Source organism: Fusarium oxysporum, chromosome II, assembly GCF_013085055.1.
Source record: "Fusarium oxysporum Fo47 chromosome II, complete sequence".
In the NCBI taxonomy this organism is placed as follows: Eukaryota; Fungi; Ascomycota; class Sordariomycetes; order Hypocreales; family Nectriaceae; genus Fusarium; species Fusarium oxysporum.
Window position 1 is genome coordinate 4,933,128 of NC_072841.1, and position 22,531 is coordinate 4,955,658.

Below are 22,531 nucleotides of genomic sequence, written 5' to 3' on the forward strand. Positions count from 1 at the left end.
CGCAATGCCTACCCAATTGGTTCAAAGCTGGTAATAAGCCGAGTCATAATGTAGCTTACATGCAGCAAGATGAATCTCCAGGGTCAGATCATGTTCAAATGTGGTACTGGGAGAGCAATCATCAATACTCTCGATCTCAAGCCGGAAAACAAGTATAACTTTAGTCCAAACTGAAGAGAGTTTGGGAATTCGAGCGGCCATAAATGCCGTGTCACAGCAAGTGCCACAAGATCGACCCAGGTGCATATTGATAGCCAATTGGCGACAGAATGTGTTGTACTTGCAGCCAGCACAGCCTTGTTCTCCCCAAGAGGCCTCCTCACAATTGTACCTTATTCAGCTCTGCGATCAGGCTACCGATGAGATCCATCATCTCGCCTGCTTTATCTTAATGAGACCAAAATGGAAAAAGTCTGGTTCAAGCTCCGCCAAGCCGATTATCCCCCTCCCCCAGAGGATGCCATCCTCCGCGGCGACGGCGATGATTCCACTGCACCACTCTGCCTTGGCCACTTCATCTCCAATCTCAAAACCCTCGACTTCCCTCTCAACCATGGTTCAATCCTCCCCTTTCCCCCACGCATGCGCGTCTTTTGCAACACTACTCTCAACTTCACATGGGATGACACCAGATTAAGGTCTCCGGGCACGAATCTCGCAGCTGGCGCGCCGATACTCGCAGCTACCGGCGTCACAGCCAAGGCTAGTTTACAGTTTGCGTTTATGAAGACTGTAGAGAGCTATGAGGCGTATGATCGATTGGACACCTATATAGTGCAGCCTACGAAGGGGTATATCGAGGATTGTCTGGAGCAAGATCAGTTAAATGCCTACGTGAAGGGGAAAGTTTCGTGGTCCATGTTTATGATCACCGGTATCAAAGTCGCCCGTGCGGGGAAGCGGGAAGCGCATGAAGAGACCAACGTGGCAGCTGACATTGGTCCAGAACTGTGAGCCTCGCTTCTCATTATAAATATCAGCTAATATTGATAATTTACAGTGACCTTCCGTTGGTTGCTACAATGCGGGCTACAGCCACCAACAAACGCATCGCCTCCCAGCGAGTTTCTGGGGAGCACCCCGAAGACTTCATCTGGGCTATCCGCCTTGCCAAGATCCACAAAGGCTTGCTGATGAAGGGCTGGTCAGTGGATCCGTACACCAAGAGAGCTACGTTTGCAGGTGGTGATGATAGTGAGCTAAATGTTGAGAGCGTATTGCGGGACGAAGGCTTGGGGGGCTTCACGATTGTCGAGGATGATAAGCTTGACGAAGTTGTGATCTTGGATGAAGGCCCGGAAAACTAGGCTGATTGTTGATGTGAATTTCTGCTGTTATTTAACGCGAACGCTCCTCTAGTTTGCCCTCTCCATAGCTTGTGACAGAACCTCCCTCACACGCTGTCTATCTGCTTCTCGACTGACTCCGTGCCTCAAAGGTAATAACTCCAGTGGTGATATGTATCTTAAATTACCTGCTGGCTTTGACATAGCACTGAAGATTGCCAGCATACCAGGCAATTTGCCTACGTCTTGTGCTCTAAAGATCGATGCTTTGTTATCATTCTGTCGTGAAAAGTCGACGATCCTAGCCGCAAGTCCCGCCGCTACAGCTGTTGCCACTGTTCACAATCAGCAAGTACATTCTCCTCAAGATCCACGGTTCTTACTTGACGTTCCGCTCAAGCGCTCATTCCTCCTCTGATCTGGATGTTGAAACCCCTCGCCTAGAATAGCAAAGTTCTGCGTATCAGCACGAGGTTCCGGATTAAAGCTTGAGCTCTGATTTCCAGTATTGGTAGAGTAAATGCACATCGTACTGAGATTATGGCGAGCTGGGAACGCGACAGTGTTTGTGTTCTGCCAATTTGATGCTGCGGCTACCACGAGAACACCAGCGGCTTTGGCTCTCGTGACGGCGTCATCGAGTTCTTTGGAGTAGTTGCGGAAACCAGCTGAAATGCTGATGATGCCGACGGAGCGAGGTGGTTCGATGGCCCAGTGGATAGCCTGATTGAACAGTCAGTATAAAATGCGACATCACAGGTATCGGAAACAGACTCTCGCCATCCGAAGAGGCCCTTCAATCTCATCAGCATGGTCCCGTTCAAAGACCCTTGCGATGTATAGCCTAGCCTCCTCATACATTCCCTGAATTATCCCAGCACAGCAAGTACCGTGCCACGAGTCATTCGTAGGAACACCAGTAAAGTCTTTATACTCAGTTTGGTAACGGTCTCTCTCCCTATCATGCAAGCCAGAGTCGATGATGGCAATCTTGACCCGTTCGTAGGGATCCTTTTTGTCTCCTCGCATAGCTCTGATCAGGTCATCTACCACATCAAGCCAATCGCCAGCCGTACGCTCGTTTTCGCTTCCAAAACTGTAAGCCATTTGTCGAGGTTTTCTGAGGACTACTTACCTCTTGATGAATGTGGCTCTGAGACTTCGTGGCTTGGTCCCTCGTCGAGTGAGGTCCTCCCAGCTCATCTGGGAGACAACAGACTTTCCATTCGCATCGTAATCACTTATCCATACCTCAATGTCTTCCAGAGACTTCAAGAGGCCTCTTTGAGGTATTTGTGGCGTTTTGTCCTTGACTGTCACGCTGTCAGTCTCGAGGCACATATAAAATATGATAGAAAACTCCCTACAGTCGATACAAACAGCATCAGCGTATCCCTCTCGTGACATAATTGCCTTGTACCTCTGCTCTCCATCTTCCTGTAATGCTACCAACATAAATCTGATTCTTGCTTGTGTGTCATCTTCGGCGGGTATTGGAAACTCCCTCCAACCGTTAGTCTGGGTACGTAGACTGTAATCAGCATCAAACAGCCGAGAATCCACGATTTTCTCGTTCTCCATAGGGCCACGGACGAACAGTTCCCGCAGTCTGTCCTGAGCAGCTTTCAAATACGCAGCGAATAGCTGTGCATCTATTATCAATGCGACAATCAGTTCTCAGAAGATGCGTGACATTGTTTGGATGGCTTACCTTCACGTAGATCGAAGTAAAAGTGAACATCGCCCTCAGGTCCTTGCTGCGCTTGATTCATGGCTTGAGGTACCGTCGTATTCTGAAGAGTGACAACAAGCCTACCGAGAGGGTTGGTTTCGTGACATATCCGTGTATGTGAGTTAACTGCAGTATGATTTGTTAGTAGCAGCACCAAAACACTACTCTGCTTATAGCAGTCAGACTGACCTCGTACTTCCCAGTTTTCTTCGTCCGAATGAGATCCTCTGGAGAGGATGCAGAAGTAGGACTGAGGCAGTAGGTTTGTGAGAGCCTGGTGACCTACATCATTCTCCGTATGGGGCGATTGCAATACGCCAAAGTGTTTTAGCTCGACACTTGACGGCTTTGGAAGTAATGTTGTGGTGTTGAACGAGTGGAAAATAACTTTCATTATTTTGGTAGACGGGAACACCCAATCGCTTCTAAAGATCAGTTTCCAAGTACAACCCGAGTGTTCTCGAGCAAAATCTGGCAGAGACTTACTTCTGTATCATCTCCATCGTTCTGGGCCTAACTGCCGTGCCAATGCCACGCTCAGAAGATATTCCCTGCGAAGCGATGTTCTTCGACAAGGTTTCAACCTCTTTAGAATCTATGCAAAATTAGCTGAACAGCTGGCACCTGTCAAGGAGCGGTGTTGTACATATAGGCGATACTTCTGATAGTCTCACGATGACAAGTTGTAGCGTTTCTGGCTTCAGTGTCACGATAAACCACTTGCGCAGCCCACTAGGATGTAGTTCCTCTCTGAGGAAGCTCTTCTCTTTTATCACTAGTTTTAAATCAGCTCTTATCCTCAGGAATGTTTTTGTTCAGGTTACTTACGCTTGTAGGTCAAGCCGTCTGAATGCGGTTCATCTACACAGCAGCACCGACACTTAAAGACTTTTGTCTTCTTCTTTACCGTAGTTTCATGGAGACGAGCTTTCGGGCAGATAACTACTTCCTCAGGAAATGAACCAGACCTGGCTTTGCTCGCTACAACCCTCTCACTGAGTGTGAAGGTTGCCTGTGAGCTATCCGCAGGTGGCTTGGATTGGAAAATACGGTCCGGGAAATTAAGAATTTCCTTCTCCAGTTCATCAAAGACTTTCTTCGCATCTTCATTCTCTAATCTGCTTGGATGTAGCGTTTTCATGATTGGATGTCCTAGGATGTCCTAGGTTCTTTCAGAAGCACGCTCCGTGAACACAAAAGAAGACAATCAGGCTGGTACGGAAAAAACCTTGCCAGCGGCAGTGCTGCTGCGGCTGATTCTGACGGTCACGTTAGGCAGCGACACAGCCGATGTTTCAGCCCATCCTCGGGTTGTTCACCCGAGCCTTATTTTGTGAGATACAATGAAGTGAGTATGGCGGGTGAGTTAGTTGTAAACCATGTTTTCTTTGAGTTATCCCTCTTATATGCTGGAAGTCCTTCTTCTCAGTTGCTAGCAGATACTGATGTTGAGAATTGACCTGAAGATACTTATTTCTTGATCACCGCAATGTATGCACCCTCCTCTTCGATCTACAGTTTCTCCACCTAAATGTGTAATCCCTCGCACGTCTTACAGAAGCAAACGCGGATAAGTATCTCATAATATTATTGGCAGCAACCCCGCTGATCAGACCACCTACCCCCTCATTATGCATGTAATATGCATGTTCATCACACAATCGTGGGCTGCACATTCATGGCTCATGTATCTAGGTCAAGTAAATTGAATCGAAAGTGGGACAGATATGACTTTCTGTGACAAGGTCACACTCTTCAAGACGCAAATGTACTTTTAGAATCTAAACCGAAATGTATTATTCCATAGGAAGTTGATAGGTTTGTCCCTCATCCTCATGCACCCTTGAGCGACTATCTGCAACCCACTTACCCAATTTCACCCCCGTCTTACTCGGGCGAGCACTGCGGCTGAGGCATGGGGGTTGAAACTTCGTACTACTTAGTCACATGCTTGGCGATGATGCTTTGCGTGCAGAGTAAGCAGTGCAGGTTTATTGATAAGAACAACTGCACAGAACTCCTCTTCCTTCTATTACTCGGAAACAGCTCCAGTTGATATTCCGCTGTCATCTTACCGACTAGAAACCAGTTACTCGACCTCAAGATGACTAGCCGCCACGTCTTCACCCAGCGACTGAAGTCGGGGGTCCTATTCTCAGCCCCGGGTAACATGCTAGCCATGCCCGAGGGAGGCTGGGGCGACGATACACCCATGAACCGATCAAGAAAGCCCAAGAAAAAAGTCAAGAACCGTGGCCTGGATCAGTTTTCTCACTGGGTAGCCAAGGTGACACCTTTTGACGAACCATATGATGATATCGGCTCTTTCACGCCGGACAAGGATACCCGCAATTCTGAATACAGACCCTACTCAATACCACCGTATCCCGAGCCTCCAGTAAGATCTGAGGAAGCTGAGATACCTGAGGTGACACTATGTCTACCGATGCTCAGTGTTTCTTTGACGGCGACTTTGGACGGCACAGTCGCTCATACAGAGCTGGTGCAGAAGTTCCACAATCCTTCCGATAAAATAATCAATGCTGCAAAGCACGTTTTCCCTCTATACGATGGCGCTGTTATCACATCCTTCGAATGCACAATCGGTGATGAGCGCCGTGTCAGAGGCGTAGTCAAACCCAAGGCGCAATCACGAAAGGAATTTGAAGAGGCAGTCCGCGACCGAGTGGCAGCTCCCGCTCTGCTGGAAGAACATACTCCTGAGATCTTTGAGACGTCTCTTGGAAACATTCCCGCCAATACCACGGTGGAGATCAACATCACGTACGTCCAAGAGCTGAAGGTGGTCATGATGGAGACGGAAGCAACCGAGGGCATAGCTCTCACCATTCCGATGTCTATCGCTCCGAGATACAGCAAGTCACCAATCGAGTGGGAGCCTGCATCGAGAGTACCAGAGGGGAAGCTTGACATATGGATCAAGGTCATGGATAATGGAAAAGTCAACCATGAAGGTTGTGACGAGGAGTCAGGCTACCTCCTCCAGTTTGAGGGCTCCAAGCCTGTCGAATACTCCAACATGCTGGAAAAGGATGCATCAACTAGAACCTACTATGTCTGGCACCATGAGTCAGAGCCCCCCGTTCTGAGAAAAGACTTTGTGTTTGTCATTCAGATGAATGAAGGCCACCAAATCAAGTCAGGAGCCATCGCTTGTGCCGCAGATGACAAGGGCCTCGCTGCTATGAGAGTAAACATCCGACCTAACGATCTTTTCCGCAACGCCATTATTCCCCAATCATTCACTGGAGAGATTTTGTTTCTTCTTGATCAATCTGGATCTATGGGATGGTCAAACGGTTCACCTGGCTATGGCAGACGGCTTACCGGAGGACGAAAGATTGATGTTATGCGGGAAGCAATGCTTCTAGCTCTTTCAGGCATACCGTCGACATGCATCTTTAACATTATCTCATGGGGTTCAGCGACAGTAGGGCTCTGGGGAAACTCCCAACCTCACACGCAGGAGAATATCAGAGAGGCCAAGAGCTACGTGTCTCAGATGGAGGCTAATATGGGTGGAACAGATCTCCTTCGGGCGCTGGAAGCAGTGGTGAAGCGGCGGGTTCAAGAGCGAGAATCCACACAGATCATCATCCTCACAGACGGCGAGTTGGAACCCGAAGATTCGATCCAGTTCATCTGGAAGAAACGCCAGCTGTTCGGGGATAAAGTTCGGTTCTTTGCTCTGGGCATTGGAGATGAAGTTTCCCATCGTCTGGTCGAGAGTATTGCGGAGTGTGGTGGCGGCTACAGTGATGTAGTTCATACTACGCAGACGCCGAGATGGCATGATCGACTGAACCGCCTGCTGAAGTCGGCTCTGGAACCGAACAGCTGGAGTTGCGACATCGATCTCGGTAGTGGTTTTGAAAGGAAGAACTTGGTTGATTACAACCTTGCGCAGGATAATGCTGCCGATGGTAGCAATATACCTTACATCCAAGCCCCATTTCCGATCTCACCTCTCCATCCTTTCAGCTTCGCGTCTATTTCCTTCCTGATCGACCTTCGTCATGGGGGAGCCATCCCCAAAACTGTCACCATAAACACAACAACTCTCGGGGCAAAAAGGAAAACTTACGAACTGCCCATCGAGATATCATCAGGCAGCAACGGCACAATCCATCGATTAGTGGCCAAGTCAGTCCTGCTGGATCTTCAGGACGAGATGAAGCGTGGAACATCCGAAACAAACGTCGCAAAAGCAAACGCAGAGAACATTGGCACGACATATTCCATCACCAGCAAGTGGACAAGCTTCGTAGCTGTATCAGAGAATCAACCTACGCAGACCGTTGAGGAGCAAAAGATGAATCACTACAAGGCTCTCTTTGACGAGATAGACATCGAAGAGCTTCTCAATGCCGCCGATGATGATGAAAGTACAACTTCTGGTTCGTTGAGCAGTATTGGCTATGGTACCCGTCAGAGCCCCCGAATGAATACCATGGGCCCACCTCAAGTGTTGGGCATTATGAGATCTTCGGAAAGTTTTGAATATGGCCGACATCTAGAGTCTGCGAACCGAATTCCAATACCAGCTCCCATGCCGTTGCATTATGCGCCACCACCAGCACCGGTAATGAGCTCACGACCCTTCACTCATGGTCAGTCAGCTCCCAGTCAGAGGGCAGATTCTTCTTTCGAAGAGGAAGAAGTATTAGACCATACGCTAGCGGATACTGCAGACGGAAGTCCTCAATATAGAGTATCGCACTTAACACCATCTACGGCACAGGACTCCCCAATTCACGAACTTATGGATGATGCTCCAGCCGATGCAGCTAAGCCAGCCGGCGTTGAGGCCTACGCTCAAGCAGTCGCTAGGAAACGAGCTTCTAAATCTTCGTACCCTTTGCCCTTCAGGCCGATGGGTAATCGCAGACCTCGACTGCCAAAGGATTGCGCTTATGATGGAAACTCAGATGACGATACAGCTCAAGATTCTCCGCCTCGGAATGCTGCCCAAAGTGCTTCGTCACCCAGAACCCCCAGTAGAGATCAAGACGGCCAAGTCTTCGAGCCGGTATACTTCAAGCCAAAACCTGCGTTCTATTCACCATCACCGCTAACATTCCACGAAAAGGTGCCACTTCCCAATCCTATTGTCGCTTCTAAGCGACTTACTAAAAGCATCCATCGAGTCATGAAATCTGTCGAAGGAGAGGTTGCGGATGAGCCCACGGTTCAACCCCGCGCCGATCGTGGTTTCATTGAGCGTGGTTCATCAGTGGTAAGCGCAAGATCACCTCTTGAGCACGGATTTCCCTATAGGAGATATCCTGTAGTCAATTCTGAAACTAATACAATTAAGTCGGGTAACGCTGGACCTTGGTGTTCATACCACGATTCAGATCACGATGAAAGAAGTCAGAGCAGTGTTGATTCGCCATCACCTCCACCAACAGTCTATGGCCCCCTGGACTGGCAGTTCGCGATGGAGTGTCAAGACGGTCAGGGTTTCTTTGACCTTTCTGGTAAAACACAATATCTACACTTGCACTTTTGTCCAGAAACCGCCAAGAAGTTCGGTCCTAAGATTTCCGAACTTCTGCATAACTCCACGGCCCTAGAACAAGAGAGGGATGATATATCTGCCAGGGTACTTGACACGTTGATGATGATCGAGTGTTACAAAACGCACCGGGCGCAGGAGGAAGATACCTGGGATCTGATGATGGAGAGGGCGTGGGACGCCGTAATATCGGTTCTTGGACTTTCCGACGATGAAGAAGAAATGGAAGAATTGGAAGAATTGGTGGGTCACTTGAGGGGAGCAATGATGCATGCACATTATATTGCTGCAACTGGAGTTACGGATTCGGAGAAGGATGGTGATACTGTGAATACTGTGAGATGCCCGGCCTGTAATGTGGTATGGCGAACAACGAAGCGGTTCTGGTGTCCTTTTGATCACGACTACGACAACGAGGCTGATGAGATTCTGAACTGGGATGATTTTTGGAAACATCAGGTAGGTCGGGGACATGTCGTTTGTATTCAGACAGTTATGTACTAGCAGCGAGGAAGGGCAGTACGGGGAGATGTATAGATTACTTTCCATATTATCTTTTTTATTTGAGGCCTTCTTCATTCTTACATCATTTCTTTGAGGCTTGCTTGCTGCGCGGCGGCATGGATATCCAGACCTATTGCATTAGTAGAGAGTTAGGTACCCTACAGCTGTATCCTCGGATACGAGAGCCGGGTCCTTGCGGTTCGTGCTACTTGTTGATAAGAAGATTGTATTAAATTTAAAGAATTCATGCAAAGTTTTACACTGACCTGCTGTGAGTCGGACAATACTATGCAGCCAGCCAAAGTGAACGTAGCGTCGTAACAACTATTGGAAATCTTCCAAATGATTAACTGTAACGACGTTGAAATACATCGTGCTCACAGCCGGTAGCAAAGGAGATCAAGAAAACGGCTTCCCGAGGACTCCAAAGCAGTCAAATATGGATGTAGATGCCGATTTCACCCATGGATAAAGGCTATAGTAAATGACTGCAACAGCAATCCAAGGAATAAACGCAGCTCAACAGAGCGGCATTGAGAGTCCACGCCCGCTCGGGCCGTCCGAATCCCCACTTTTCCAACTGCCGATCTCTTGCGGAGATATCCACAGGCAATGATCGACATCAAGGTACCAGGGCAAGCTACGTCAATTGCCGTGTCTTTTCTCCGTCTTGCTCTTTACACCTTTCTTTCTACAATTTATATCTGAGCAAACACGACAGAGATAAAGTCTGGGACCGAAGTCACAGAGGTCGAGCGTTCAATAAGACCTGTCGATATTTCAGTGTCGTACACTATTGAAGACATCATGGATCCAGACAAGACCAGCACAGATGGCACAGACAACATGAGGGGTTCAACAGGCGAGCAACCTCTCCTCTCAACGCCCGACATGGACCGAAGGATCAGACACGCCGTAAGCCAGCTCTCTTCTCAATCTCCAAGCTCCAACTCCCAACTCATAAGCCAAATCTAGTTCGACCGTCGCGTCATGCCCGTCGTCTGCTGTCTCTACGTCCTATCGTACCTCGACCGCGGTAACATCGGCAACGCCAAGACCGCCGGTGCACAAGAAGCCCTGAACCTAAGCTCCGATGACTGGTCGTGGGTTCTCAATTCGTTTTATATCGCGTATATCCTGTTTGAGTGGACGACTATGCTTTGGAAGATATTCCCTGCTCATATCTATGTCTCGATCCTTTGTGTCTGGTAAGTCTCGTGGAGCTTGTTCGCAATGTTTACTGCTAATAGAGGCGAAGCTGGGGAACGGCTGCGATGTGTTCTGGGGCAGTGCATAATATGACCCAATTGATAGTCACGCGCATCTTCCTCGGTATCTTTGAAGCTACCTTTGGCGCTGGTGCTCCATTCTTCTTATCGTGTCTGTATAAAAGAAGAGAGCTGGGTCTCCGGATGTCTATTTTACTTGGCATGTCTCCTCTGGCAAACACCTTTGCGTCAAGCTTAGCATACGGCATCACCCATATAAAAGGGTCTCTAGCCCCATGGAGATTATTATTCATCATCGGTAAGATCATCCCCAGCATAAATGGCCGTACTGACTTGAGGCAGAGGGCGCACCGACCATCGCCTTCGCTCCCGTGGTCTACTTCTTCCTCATCGACTCCCCCGCAACCGCCAAGTTTCTCACTGAAGAGGAAAGATATTTCGCCGTTCAGCGCGTACAAGGTCCCGATGGAGCCAAGAAGAGCGTCAACTGGAGACAAATCATCGCCGGAATACTCGACTACAAGAATTACGTCCACTCCATTATTCACTTCTGCTGCAACTTTTCGTTTGCAGCTTTGTCCAACTTCCTTCCCACGATAGTCAGTGCCATGGGTTACAGCTCTATCAATGCCCAGGGACTCACAGCGCCGGCTTATTTCACGGCTTTCCTTCTCTGTATGGGAGCTGCGTTCTTCTCAGATCGGTGCGGAAATCGTGGGTTTGTCGTAGCTGGCTTTGCTGCCATGGCCACTGTTGGCTATGGTCTGCTTGCAGGTATACAAGATATCCATCGCCCGGGCCCCAGATACGCTGGTGTATGGCTCGCAGCCTGTGGAATCTTCCCAGCGCTCTGCATCAACATTACCTGGCTGCTCAATAACCAGGGACGCGATTCGAAGAAGGGCGCAGGTCTTGCCATTACTTTGATAATTGGGCAATGCTCGTCTCTCCTCAGCAGTTACATGTTTCCAAAAGAAGATGCGTAAGTCACTTATGTCTTCTGTACTTGCATTCCAGCTAATATCGAGGTAGACCATTCTTTGTCAAGGGTTGCGCCATCGGCTGCGGTATGAGCGGCGCTATCGTTATCCTTGCTTTGCTTATGCATTTCGCCTTGGAGAGAGAGAACAAGCGTAATGAAAAACTCTATGGACCTTTGGATAACGACGCTGAGGTTGATGCTGCAGATGAGGGAGAGCAGAGCAGGGACTTCCGATATCTGACCTGAGTAGATAGCGTTGCCAATTAGACGTCATGCATTCTCGCTTTCAACCTGCCCACCATGTCAGCATTAGGCTGTAAGGCATATCAGAAGGCGGATCAGGGACCCCAACCATAGCCTAAATGCCAACTAAATCAACAAAAAAAAACTTCTCATCTGAGATTCAAACTTGCATGTCCATTCCAGTTGATCTATATTCTCAGTTTCTGCTAAGAACTGAGCAACATTCTGGACCACAGGTCACTTTGTAATGGCAACAAAGGCGAGGTCAGTTCGCAGTCCAAGCAAACCGTTACCAGGGCTTGATATCTTCAAAACTCCGGAAAATTCGAGGTTCTATTCAGCAAATATGTACAAGGGTCTTGACACAAGCAAGCGGGAGATTCGACTCATTGAACTTTCTACACAAACTGGCGGCGGTATACTCGAGTGCAAGCTACTGCCTGCAACGTTGTTAACCGATGCACGAAAGCAGTATTTGGCTTTATCCTATTGTGCAGGAGACCCAATCGACACAAAGGACATCTTGGTGAGCGGGGTAAGATGCAACATCTTTGCGAACTTACATCATGCACTGGTACTCGCTCGCCGTTATTGGATTCGATCCTCAAGGCAAACCCCACTTCGACTTTGGATCGATCAGTTATGCATCAATCAGCAAGACTTGAAAGAGAGATCACACCAAGTCGGCTTCATGAGGGACATCTACCAGGGCGCGGAACGCACACTGGCTTGCTTATCGACATCAAAAACTAGTGGGAGGGGAATGAAGTGGTTGATCGACCTGTGCGACGCCGTTCCTTCTCAAGAAGACGATGGACCATTCCAACACGACAGTGAAGACGAAATAGGTATCGATGGCGAGGCTGAATCAGAAGACGGTACCCAGGAAAGTGACGAACTGTCCGACACCTCCGACTCGGAGCGTCTTGGTGGATACAGACAGCAAGGGCTTCGTGTATGTGACTATTTCTGGGACAGCATGCACATCGAAAAGTTTGTGAATGGGTGGATTGCGTTCTACGACGTACTGTCCAGCCCATGGTGGAACCGAGCTTGGATCTGCCAGGAATTCCTGGTATCCGATCATGTCAGTTTCATGTTCGGCGACCATTTCGTCTCATGGGAACAGTGCTGGAGAACCATGCAAGCCTTTTGCGGAATACACAGAAATCACCTGATAAATCGGAATAAATTTCTGGAGTTCCGAAACCTTTCGGTAGGCTGTCCTGAGGATCGCCAACTTTGCCGCATCCTCGACATCGTTAACCAAAGAGACCTCAACCGTCAAGTCGATCACGTCGGGATGGCCTTGAAAATGAAGATCCGTTGGAGTGGCAGCCTGGATATAAAGGCTCTTCTATCGCATTCTCGATCTTGCAAGTCATCCGATGATCGTGATCGAGTATACGCTATTCTTGGATTAGCTTCGCTGGGATATCAGATCTTTCCTGGCTATTCATACGACATGACCGCAGCCCAGGTCATGATTATGACTACCAAGGCAATCATAGACAAGGAAGATAGCCTGTATATCCTTGTACAAGCTACTACATTAGTTCGATCTAAAAATCTCGACGTGCCCTCGTGGGTCGTCGACTGGTCTAGCACTGAAGCCTCGGATATTCGAAATAACCATTTCGGGAAGAGGCTATTATACCGACTGAGCAGGATACCCCAAGAATCTCCAGAACATACTTTTGAAACCATCACAGACAGGTTTCAGCAGACACAAGCACATATCCTAAGGGTTTATGGAACATTCATCACAAAAATATGGCTAGAAACAAGGGGATGGCCGTTTGCGGATTTTATAGCGCCGAGGGGATGGCAAGGCGGAGCTCTAGCTTCCATCACCGACGGAGATGAACTATGGATCTTACACGGGCTTAGAGTACCCATTGTCCAGCGGCCATATCGTGATGGGTACCAGGTCGTTAGTTCTGCCTTTCTCATGGGGCAGGATGATGAGGGTTTTGGGACACCGGTGATATCCACTGAAGAGGGTAGGTCTAATAGGAGTCGCATAACATTGTACTAGCGCATACCAATATTCATGGAATGATAGTATAGGCTCTGTTCAGAATTATACGTGTAATCCGATGCGTAATCCCGATCTCTGGAAGCTTAGCATTGTCTCAGCTAACTTCTAGTTTAGTGAAAACAAAAACAGATAATTATGTTCAACGGGTTGAGTGAGCTACCTTGGTAGCCGTCTACAGTAGTGCCTAAAGAAGCATTACCTAAGCGGACCGTTCTCTCCGATATGAATAGTAGCCATAGATTACTGGGGATCTGCGTAGTTGCTCGCAGGCGACTTGATATCTAGAGCCCAGCAAGGTGCTCAAAAGAATATAAATACAGAGCTTTCCTCCCGTCAACTAGACAGATTCTCAAACCCTTCAATCATCTTTCATTTTGTACCTCAGTACCCTTCAATATTCAAGATGGCTTCCACCAAGTTTCCTCTCGCCGCTTGGTCTCGCATTACTTCCAGCAAGCGCCTCTACCGATCTTCCCAAGCCGTCTCCACCATCGATCAAAAGATCTATATCTTTGGCGGCGAGTTGCTTCCACGTGAACCGGTTGATAACAGAGTTGATGTTGTCAGCCTTGATGCTCAGGGTATGTTAGCAGTCAAATACTATCTAATCCTTGCTGATTTTCACAGAGCATGGTGCCCAGACACTTACGGCTCCTGCCGACGCTCCCTCACCACGAGTTGGCAGCCCGAGCACCACCATTGGAAGCAGCATCTTCCTCTTTTCCGGACGCGGAGGCCTTGAAATGAAGCCAGTTGAAGAAAAAGGCGCTATCTGGCGCTACAATATAACCGAAAATACCTGGGACTTTATCAAACCCGCTGATCCTTCTACTCTGTTCCCAGATGGTCGAAGCTACCATTGTATAACTTCAGATGGAGTTGATCAGCTTTACCTCCACTCTGGATGCCCTGAACAGAATCGTCTCAACGACCTCTGGGCTTTTGACGTGACCAAACGGGCTTGGAGTGAGTTACCTTCTGCACCAGGACCTGCGCGCGGTGGCTCTTCCATCGCATTTCACGATGGCAAGCTGTATCGCATGAACGGCTTTGATGGAAAGACAGAACAGGGTGGCGCCCTGGACATCTATAACATTGAGACTGGCTCATGGTCTACGGTGACTTACAAACCCGATGGTGTTGAAGGTCCTGAAGCACGAAGTGTAGCAAGTCTTCTGTCAATTACAGTACGGGGCAAGAATTTCTTGATCACCATGTTTGGCGAGAGAGACCCAAGCGCTCTAGGCCATGCTGGGGCCGGGAAGATGCTGTCTGACGTCTGGGCTTTTGACATCGAGGAGAGTATCTGGCAGAGAGTGGAGATTGGTGATGATAGACCTGTTGCTAGGGGTTGGTTCGACGCTAATGTTGCGCGGGGCGAGAATGAGAAAGATGTTGTGATCGTTCATGGGGGTCTTGGGGAGGATAACCAGCGACTCGGTGATGTTTGGGCATTGCGATTCTAGATGTTGTATTCTAGGTATTGTAGTTAGTTTATCCACAAAAAGATGATTGTCTTTTGCAGGAATCTGAGAACTCTACATTCAAGTCATGTCAGCGGCGTCCGGACTCCGTGACTCCATCATACTAAAAGTCTACCAATTAACGGCGAGAAGCCAGGGCACTTGTGATATTCAGGCTTAGTGCAGTTCTTTAGCTCGAAACCATGGCCCATGTCTTTAAAGGCACCACGGAGTCCGATTCTCCGATCGAAGCTATCAAGCATCCAGAACACCCAATGCCTCCAAAGCGAGCCTGTGACGTTTGCTTTAAGCGAAAGGTGCCATGCTCAATTACTTTACCCTGACTTAGACTGATCAAGGTGACTAGATCCAATGTATCAAACCGGATCCCGAACAATCGTGTGAATGGTGTGCGCATCATGACCTTGAGTGTGCTGTGAAGAGGGAGTCCCAGAGGAAGTCCGATGTGAGGTAAGTCCATAGCATTGCTACTCATACTATCACACTGCTGACCTATTGTAGCGCTGCACTCTCGAGCCACGTTCAGACACTGGAGCGTCGCGTTACGGAGCTTGAAGCAGCTCTCCTGCAGATGCGCTCTGAGATTAAATCTTCAACTGTCTCTGCATCGACTCCAACTGTCAATTTGACATCTCCATACTCAACCTTGGGAGCAAATTCTGATGCTAGTTCGTTTTGTATCACTCCATACTCACAGCAGGATAGTACAGGCTCTGGGAATACTGCTAATACAACGTCCACTGCCATCTGGACATGCCTCGGGCAACATTGGTACTTCAAAGGCATACCTATCAACTCCACCAGAGGCCGTGAGTGGATGTCTTCCAAAACAGGCGAAAATGTCTTCCTAGATGGCTTCCGCCTCTTTGGTTCACAAGCAGGCAATCCCAGCACTTCTCCGGCGCTTTTCAGCTTCCCGGACAGATACACGGTGGAGGAGTCTCTAAAGTCATACTTCGGCTCGCCATGGCGAATTATATACCCGATAATCGACCCGGTGCTGATTCAAGATATTCTGGCAGTAGCGTATGATGATTCTCAAGGCCCTTCTCCTCAAGGAAAGGCTTCATCACAAGCGTTTATTCTAGCGTTCATGGCCATGACTTCACGGCTGAGGGGTGCGCATGTCCAGCCTCTTGACGGTGATGTCTATGTGCGCTCATCGCAATGCTATTTATCCCAAGTCATCAGTCAGAGTACGATGGAAACTCTACAAACAGTTCTTATGCTGGTAAGTTGAATTTCTACCAAGCCATGGTTTTCTTAACTCTGACGCATCGTACAGCAAATCAGCCACCTACAATCAGGTCAGTGGGAGGCTGTAGCCACCCTCCATCCCCATGCTTGCCGTATCTTGTACGATCTCAAAGGTCATATTTCACATCCCCTTACACCAAGCGAATTGGATAGCGCCGTTGATCAAAGCCGGCGCAGGCATATCCGGAACCTCTTCTGGCTATGCTACATCTTCGATAAGGACATAGCCATGCGATCTGGTAGACCTCCTTGTATCACCAGAGGCTATTGTGACTTGACACTGCCGGATGTTTGGGCTAGGATATGTGACGGGTCAGCCACTGGACCCGGTACTCCTCAAGATGGGATCTTTTCCAAGGGCGATACTGTCTGTTTTCCCCAAGACCTGGACCTCTCCCAACTCAAAGAAAGGCTATGCTTGTTTCTCTGCTCTCTCGACAACTCGAGCCTATCAGATGGCACGATTCTCTGTCACGTTCGCCAACTAGACGTTGATCTTGAGTCATGGCGCTCGACCATCCCTGTGGACTACAGGCCAAAGCTATCCGTCCTTCCGGACCAACCGCTGTTCAATCCGCAACTGTCGTTCCCACAAAGGACAAGATGTATTCACCTCCAGCTCGAGCACAATTATCTAACCACAGTGATTCACACGGCTGTTCGAAGATGCGGCGCAGTGTATGCTGTCCATGACAATCTCCCCGACGATCTGCACAGCGTCTATCATTCAAGCAGTGACATCTCTCTAGAAGCGAGTCGCACTACCCTCCAGATTTTCAAGTCTCATACCGATATCCTCCAGGAGAATGTGTTTGGGTATGCGGAATGCGTCTCCTCTCACTCACCCTGTGCTAACATCTACAGTCACATTGCATTCTACCCCCCCATAGCGGCCATGGCACTGTTCCTGAACATTCTGATCCATCCTTTAGATCAGCGGGCTAGAAGCGACCTTGATATCTTGGCGGGGTGTACAACGTTATTCCAGGATATGGCGATGGAAGAGTTGACGAATGATGACATGGACTGCATTCACGAGCTCAATAGATTCGTATCGGAATTGGTCCGGCTTGGTAGCAGTGCGATATGGAAGGCAAAGAGAGAATGGAAGACCACAACCGGGATATCATCGTGACCCGGAATGAGAACCTTCATATAAACTTCCCGACCATCTCGTTTCGTGACCGGACCGTGTACCTAATGACGGCGATACCTCGTGTATAATTGGTCTTGGTCAGACCTCGAAGGATCCTTATCTTACGCGCCTTCTCTTGACTCCTCATTTCTTGCAATTTACTGCCCACGCCCTGTTGATGACGCTTTTCATCCTCATATTTCAATACTACATGAACCGGATCCAGTTACCGGCCCCGCTTATGATAAGCACCAGTTGTGCTGAACGAGGCGCTTCCCCGCAATCAAGGCTAGCAGAGGGTATTTAGAGGGCGCACGCCAATGATAGACGAAGAATAACAAAGACATAAAAGAGAGCAATCAAACTGAGCAGGCAGTGACAAGAATCATCATCAGACTCGCTCATACTATACAATTAGCATCATGTCTGCAACCACTACCATCCAAGCCCAAAGCGGCACCCTTACCATCGCGCCCAAATCCACCCACGGTCATGAACTGAAAGACAAAACCCCCCTGCAAGCAATGTCTCACGGCGATGTCGTCCTCAGCGGCATCCCCTCGCACCCCGACTTCTCCTCCCAGCGCCAATGGCAGCTCGAGCACATGGCCGCCGCCTTTCGCCACTGGCACCGTGAAGGCTACGTTGAAGGCATGAGCGGTCACATTTCCGTGCGCGACCCAGAATTCACCGACGCTTTCTGGACGAACCCCCTCGGACGACACTTTGGTCTGTTGAAAGTTAGCGATATGATCCTCGTTAACCTCGAGGGAGAGGTCATTGGGGGGAACCGCTCAAGGCCACCTAACACAGCGGGGTTTCTGATCCATGCTTCTATTCATAAAGCTAGGAGTGATGTGCACGCTATTTGTCACTGTCACAGTATTCATGGAAAAGCATGGTCTGTGTTCGGCAAACGTCTCGAAATGCTAACGCAAGACGCGTGTAAATTTCGAGGCGATGCGCACAGCGTTTACGACAGTTACGGCGGCGTCGTGCTAGGTAGTGAAGAAGGAGACCGCATCGCAGCAGCCATGGGCCCCAAAGGAAAAGGCTGCATTTTAAGAAACCACGGTATTCTCACGGTTGGGCAGACTGTGGACGAGGCAGCATGGCTGTATACGTCTATGGAGAACAGTTGTCGTGTCCAACTTCTCGCCGAGGCTGCAGCGGCGAATGGCATGCCCAAGGTTCTGATTGAGGACGAGGAGGCCAATTTCAACTTTGACGTCGAGAGTGATCCTGAGATTTGCTACTGTGAGTTTCAGGTTTATTATGATTTGGAGGATGAGATGTCCAATGGGGCTTTTAAGAAGTAGGAGTACGAGATGCAGCATTATCTTGCCTTTCGCCCGCAGTGTCGTTGGTTCATTGATAGCTAACTGATGGAGATGTCGAACCACAAAGTAACAATCAAACATGTTCTCTTGTCAAACTTGAGGCAGTATTCTAGATAGGCTGTGAATGGACCATGTTCTTTTGGTCACGTTTCCATAGATTTCTTCATACTGCGTGGCGTCAAGTGCGTTTGTGGATTTAACTTCCCACAGCTTGAGGATTTCGTGCCTCTTGTGTTATGCAAACCTTATCAACAACAGCTGACTTCGTGAATTATTGCTTTATTCTCTCCTTATCCAATCCCAGGCGGCCTTTCCCTTCCTATCCTCTTGTCTTCTCTATTTGATAATATCTACAGAGACATCTAGCATCTCTCTCTGACAAGTGTCTCTTTAATTATCCCGTGCCTTTCGCATCGTAGAAGAGTAAAAGGGCGAGAATGGTCGACTTCGCGTCCTTTGAGCATAAGACCTTCTAATTATATCCGACTTTCCAAAAAGAGATAGGAGGAAGCAGCCTAGCCTATTCGTTCCAATTGCAATCCTGACCTTGTGAAGACAAGAACAGCTAAAGACGCCATCCTATTCCCAGGGCCACTGTTTCGCGTACTGCTTCGTAGGCATGCCAGAAGCCTGAGACTTGGATTGAGGTTGGCCAAATGCCTGAGAGCTCCGTGAACGAGAACCATGCATCGTAGCCCTAGTCCCGAGGCTCTGTTGAAGTACATTTCCAGCAGAAACCCTAATCGCGGCCTGACTGTTCCTCTTGAGTGGGGATGCTTGAGGCTGGCCGAATGGTTGAGCGCTGCGTGAGCGAGCACCATGCATCATAGCCCGAGTCCCGAGACTCGGCTGATTTGTAAATGCTCTATTTGGGGAGCCGGGTGGGGGTGATTGTCCCTCAGCTGCCTTGCTCTTGAATTTGGATTTTGAGACGCTACCACAGCACATGATGGATGGTAAATTTAATAGGGGCTGTTTGTATGTGAATGTTATGGTAGATTGACACAGAGGGTGGCTGAATGACTGTTGGAGCTTATAGCTGGATGAGGGGGGAGGTCGAGGAGGTGGCTTGTTTTGAAGAAGGGGAATTCTTTTTCGCAATGGCTGAACGGGAGGGCATCCTTATATGGCTCTTCAAATGTGGATATTTGTTTTATGCTGCTCTCTTTCTTCTATTTTCTCGTCATGTAGGGGTTGTGAATCTTGTGCAATTGGTAAACGTGTCTTTGAAAGAAAACCTGCTATTTATGACCTATTACCTTATGTATATCAGGATTGACGGGGCCATATTTACAATTTGATTCGTCTAGCAAATAAATTCCCTCTACGGGTTCCTGGAGCCTAAGTTTCAAGATGAATACGTGTTCAGTCATTAATGGATCTAAAACTCATCTTTGGCACCTTTGTTTGCTCAGCTATATCTGGTCCAACCAAGATCCTGCGAGGAGAAAAGTTTACCTTTAAGCTTCTCTGAGGGGCGAATACCGGGGAAACACATCGGACGTGGACGTTTAACATTCCTCGACCACAAACGCCAGGAAGAGTGCTACCTTTGAACCTAAAAGCTCAAGACAAACCTTTAGCTTATAATCTAATCTAATCCCACGCATATATACGTGGCAGATCCGCGAGGGTATTTACCAGTGGCTTCACAGCTCTACAAAGTATGCAAAGAGCTTAAGATTAAGCTGAAAAGCCTAGCATAAAGGAACAGAAAGGGTTCCACGATAGAATAGAGTCAGTATTCAGGTTATTGCTCACATAATTAACAGACAATTGAACAAGATTTGGCGGCGCATCACCACAAGATGCTTCAGTTGCATGGCTCAGTTTAGCATCAATCTCAGGCATTGTATTTTATGTCCCCTACCAAGCTCGATACCAGAATGCGTCCCAACTTGTCTCGCAATGCTGTCACTACTAAATCTCATAAAACGACGTATCAAGGCCAACATGCTCAGGATTAATCTCATTCAGATTCCTCCCGGACCAATCACAATCCCAAAACGTAACCAGCGCCCAAAGCTTAATAAAGCTATGTACATACCCAAACGCAATCTGACAAATAACGAGTGGAAAATCAGAAGGATACTGAAGAAAGTGCGGGATGATCTTGATGACCTTTGTCCAGAACATAAAGATCAAGAAGATTACCAATTCAGCGTCGCCGGACTTTTCAGCGAGCACAAAGGTCGTGATAAGCAGCGCATCCCATACTATGGCAAAGTTGACAAGGCCGGCCCAGTACACCATGAAGCAACTCCATGTGTAACGAGAGATAAAAGCCGGATCACGAAGCATGACTGGATTGCTGCGAAAAGTCGTGCGTGCCCAGCGAAGTAGCTGATCCTTAAACTTGGGCCACTCACCGAGCGTCGTCTCAATGGTCGCATCCTCTGTATCCTGAAACTTGACAAGCCACTTCTTCTTCATACCTTCTCTCGTCAAAAAGTTATCATCATCAGGGCCCAGCCCCTCACCACCCAGAGCCCCAAAGCAGAACTTTTCATGGCAGAAACGCTGAAGGAGGTCAGTGTTGTTGAGGAATTCTGTGCGGTAAACTGCCGTCCTGCCCGAGATAACGAATACTCCACCGTCGATAGCATTAGATGAACGGAGTTCCCAGTTATGACGCTGGAGGTAATTGCACGCGACGAAGTTAACAATGGAAGGCCATGTCAAGACTCCAGGTGTTGTTCGCCGAACTCGTTTTTTGGTCACCACCATGCCGACACTCTGGTTTTCAAAGGGCGCAAGAATAGAAGGGATAAAGTTCCTTGGCCAGAAAACATGGTCATCTGCGAAGATAGTAATAGCTGATGTGACGCTTGGCATTGCATGAGTGATTTGTCGCCTCTTACTCGGTTCAGGAAGCGCTGAGACAAGAATCTGAGTATGCGGAGCATCGACGCTTAGTTTTCTGAGAACAGTCTGACATTCCTCTCGAAGAAGAGCACCAACCGTGACGACCAGAATGCACGCTGGGTTGTTTTCAAGGATACTTTCCACGCACTCTCGGAAGTCAGGACCACGAGGATCGATAGTTGGAAGAATAACAGTTACATCACTCCTCGAAAACGAAGGATCCTGTTTAAGTGGTGAAGGGCGATAAATCCACGATCCAAAAACATGTCCGAATAAACGGAGATATCTCAGTGTGAAGAGCGTACAGAACACCTGTGTCCAGATATCATTGACGAGAAGCCAAACACAAGTCAAACTTGCAATCAGTGGAACGATCAGTAAAAGAGATGGAAGTACTCGAGAGGGAATGTGTTCCTTCGAAGGCAGAGCAGTTGGCCAAGGAAAGAGCGTCATGTTGACGGTGATCTTCTTACCAGGTGGGCTGTTTTTGACGCGGAATTTGGAAAGGCTGGCAGGCTTCAACTGGTTTCCAAGGAATTGGAGGTTTTATAATGGCATGTTGAGGGTTGTGACACTGCTCTATGGTTTGGGCTGTGATTCATTGTGGTTGTTCATGGCGATGAACAATGAGCTTTGTTTGTGAGAGCTAAGCAAGTCAGTGGCCTTTGTGAATGGTGTTGAACAAGACATACGACAAACAAGGGAGAAGTAGGAGTCCATCTGGAGTCTGGTTGGTTTTGAAACAAAGCATTCTGTGTTAGTTGGAAACTTGAAGGCGACTGCACAATCCAAGGGCCGATGGAGAACAGACTTTTCAGCGCGAGGATTCACTGGCCGTGCCAGTGTGCTTCGTCCACACCAGATAAACACAGTTTATCGTTCAAATATGCCAGG

The 22,531-nt window shown here is 48.4% G+C and overlaps 8 protein-coding genes across 8 annotated transcripts; 6 read left to right on the forward strand and 2 right to left on the reverse strand.

The window, feature by feature from the left end:
• The first annotated feature begins 320 nt into the window (after positions 1 to 320).
• FOBCDRAFT_316302 (uncharacterized protein) lies at positions 321 to 1,393 on the forward strand. Its single transcript, XM_031174827.3, has 2 exons — positions 321 to 950; positions 1,001 to 1,393. The coding sequence occupies exons 1-2, from the start codon at positions 403 to 405 to the stop codon at positions 1,305 to 1,307; spliced, it is 855 nt and encodes a 284-aa protein (XP_031051612.2). The 5' UTR covers positions 321 to 402; the 3' UTR covers positions 1,308 to 1,393.
• Positions 1,394 to 1,649: 256 nt separating this feature from the next.
• On the reverse strand, positions 1,650 to 4,159 carry FOBCDRAFT_197674 (uncharacterized protein; the record flags this gene model as incomplete). Its single annotated transcript, XM_059608881.1, has 8 exons — positions 1,650 to 2,009; positions 2,061 to 2,382; positions 2,422 to 2,938; positions 2,998 to 3,144; positions 3,208 to 3,443; positions 3,505 to 3,613; positions 3,665 to 3,793; positions 3,847 to 4,159. The coding sequence occupies 8 exons, from the start codon at positions 4,157 to 4,159 to the stop codon at positions 1,650 to 1,652; spliced, it is 2,133 nt and encodes a 710-aa protein (XP_059464254.1).
• A 618-nt stretch (positions 4,160 to 4,777) lies between these two features.
• On the forward strand, positions 4,778 to 9,141 carry FOBCDRAFT_216352 (uncharacterized protein). Its single transcript, XM_059609441.1, has 3 exons — positions 4,778 to 8,068; positions 8,129 to 8,275; positions 8,357 to 9,141. Exons 1-3 carry the CDS (start codon positions 5,123 to 5,125, stop codon positions 9,059 to 9,061), a joined length of 3,798 nt encoding a protein of 1,265 aa, XP_059464255.1. The 5' UTR covers positions 4,778 to 5,122; the 3' UTR covers positions 9,062 to 9,141.
• Positions 9,142 to 9,868: 727 nt separating this feature from the next.
• Positions 9,869 to 11,637, forward strand: FOBCDRAFT_257746 (major facilitator superfamily domain-containing protein; the record flags this gene model as incomplete). Its single annotated transcript, XM_031174833.3, has 5 exons — positions 9,869 to 9,976; positions 10,037 to 10,269; positions 10,320 to 10,588; positions 10,633 to 11,272; positions 11,323 to 11,637. The coding sequence occupies 5 exons, from the start codon at positions 9,869 to 9,871 to the stop codon at positions 11,516 to 11,518; spliced, it is 1,446 nt and encodes a 481-aa protein (XP_031051618.2). The 3' UTR covers positions 11,519 to 11,637.
• A 224-nt stretch (positions 11,638 to 11,861) lies between these two features.
• FOBCDRAFT_257747 (heterokaryon incompatibility protein-domain-containing protein) lies at positions 11,862 to 13,665 on the forward strand (the record flags this gene model as incomplete). The annotated part of the gene is made up of 2 exons (XM_031174834.3): positions 11,862 to 13,518; positions 13,586 to 13,665. The coding sequence occupies 2 exons, from the start codon at positions 11,862 to 11,864 to the stop codon at positions 13,663 to 13,665; spliced, it is 1,737 nt and encodes a 578-aa protein (XP_031051619.3).
• Positions 13,666 to 13,959: 294 nt separating this feature from the next.
• FOBCDRAFT_127808 (uncharacterized protein) lies at positions 13,960 to 17,432 on the forward strand (the record flags this gene model as incomplete). The annotated part of the gene is made up of 6 exons (XM_059607832.1): positions 13,960 to 14,137; positions 14,184 to 14,953; positions 15,387 to 15,490; positions 15,542 to 15,849; positions 15,892 to 16,236; positions 16,348 to 17,432. 6 exons carry the CDS (start codon positions 13,960 to 13,962, stop codon positions 17,430 to 17,432), a joined length of 2,790 nt encoding a protein of 929 aa, XP_059464256.1.
• Positions 17,433 to 17,785: 353 nt separating this feature from the next.
• FOBCDRAFT_216361 (class II aldolase/adducin N-terminal) lies at positions 17,786 to 18,918 on the forward strand. Its single transcript, XM_031174837.3, has one exon. The coding sequence runs from the start codon at positions 17,855 to 17,857 to the stop codon at positions 18,749 to 18,751; it is 897 nt and encodes a 298-aa protein (XP_031051622.2). The 5' UTR covers positions 17,786 to 17,854; the 3' UTR covers positions 18,752 to 18,918.
• A 1,680-nt stretch (positions 18,919 to 20,598) lies between these two features.
• On the reverse strand, positions 20,599 to 22,090 carry FOBCDRAFT_237339 (nucleotide-diphospho-sugar transferase; the record flags this gene model as incomplete). The annotated part of the gene is made up of 2 exons (XM_059610127.1): positions 20,599 to 20,698; positions 20,820 to 22,090. 2 exons carry the CDS (start codon positions 22,088 to 22,090, stop codon positions 20,599 to 20,601), a joined length of 1,371 nt encoding a protein of 456 aa, XP_059464257.1.
• Positions 22,091 to 22,531: the final 441 nt, after the last annotated feature.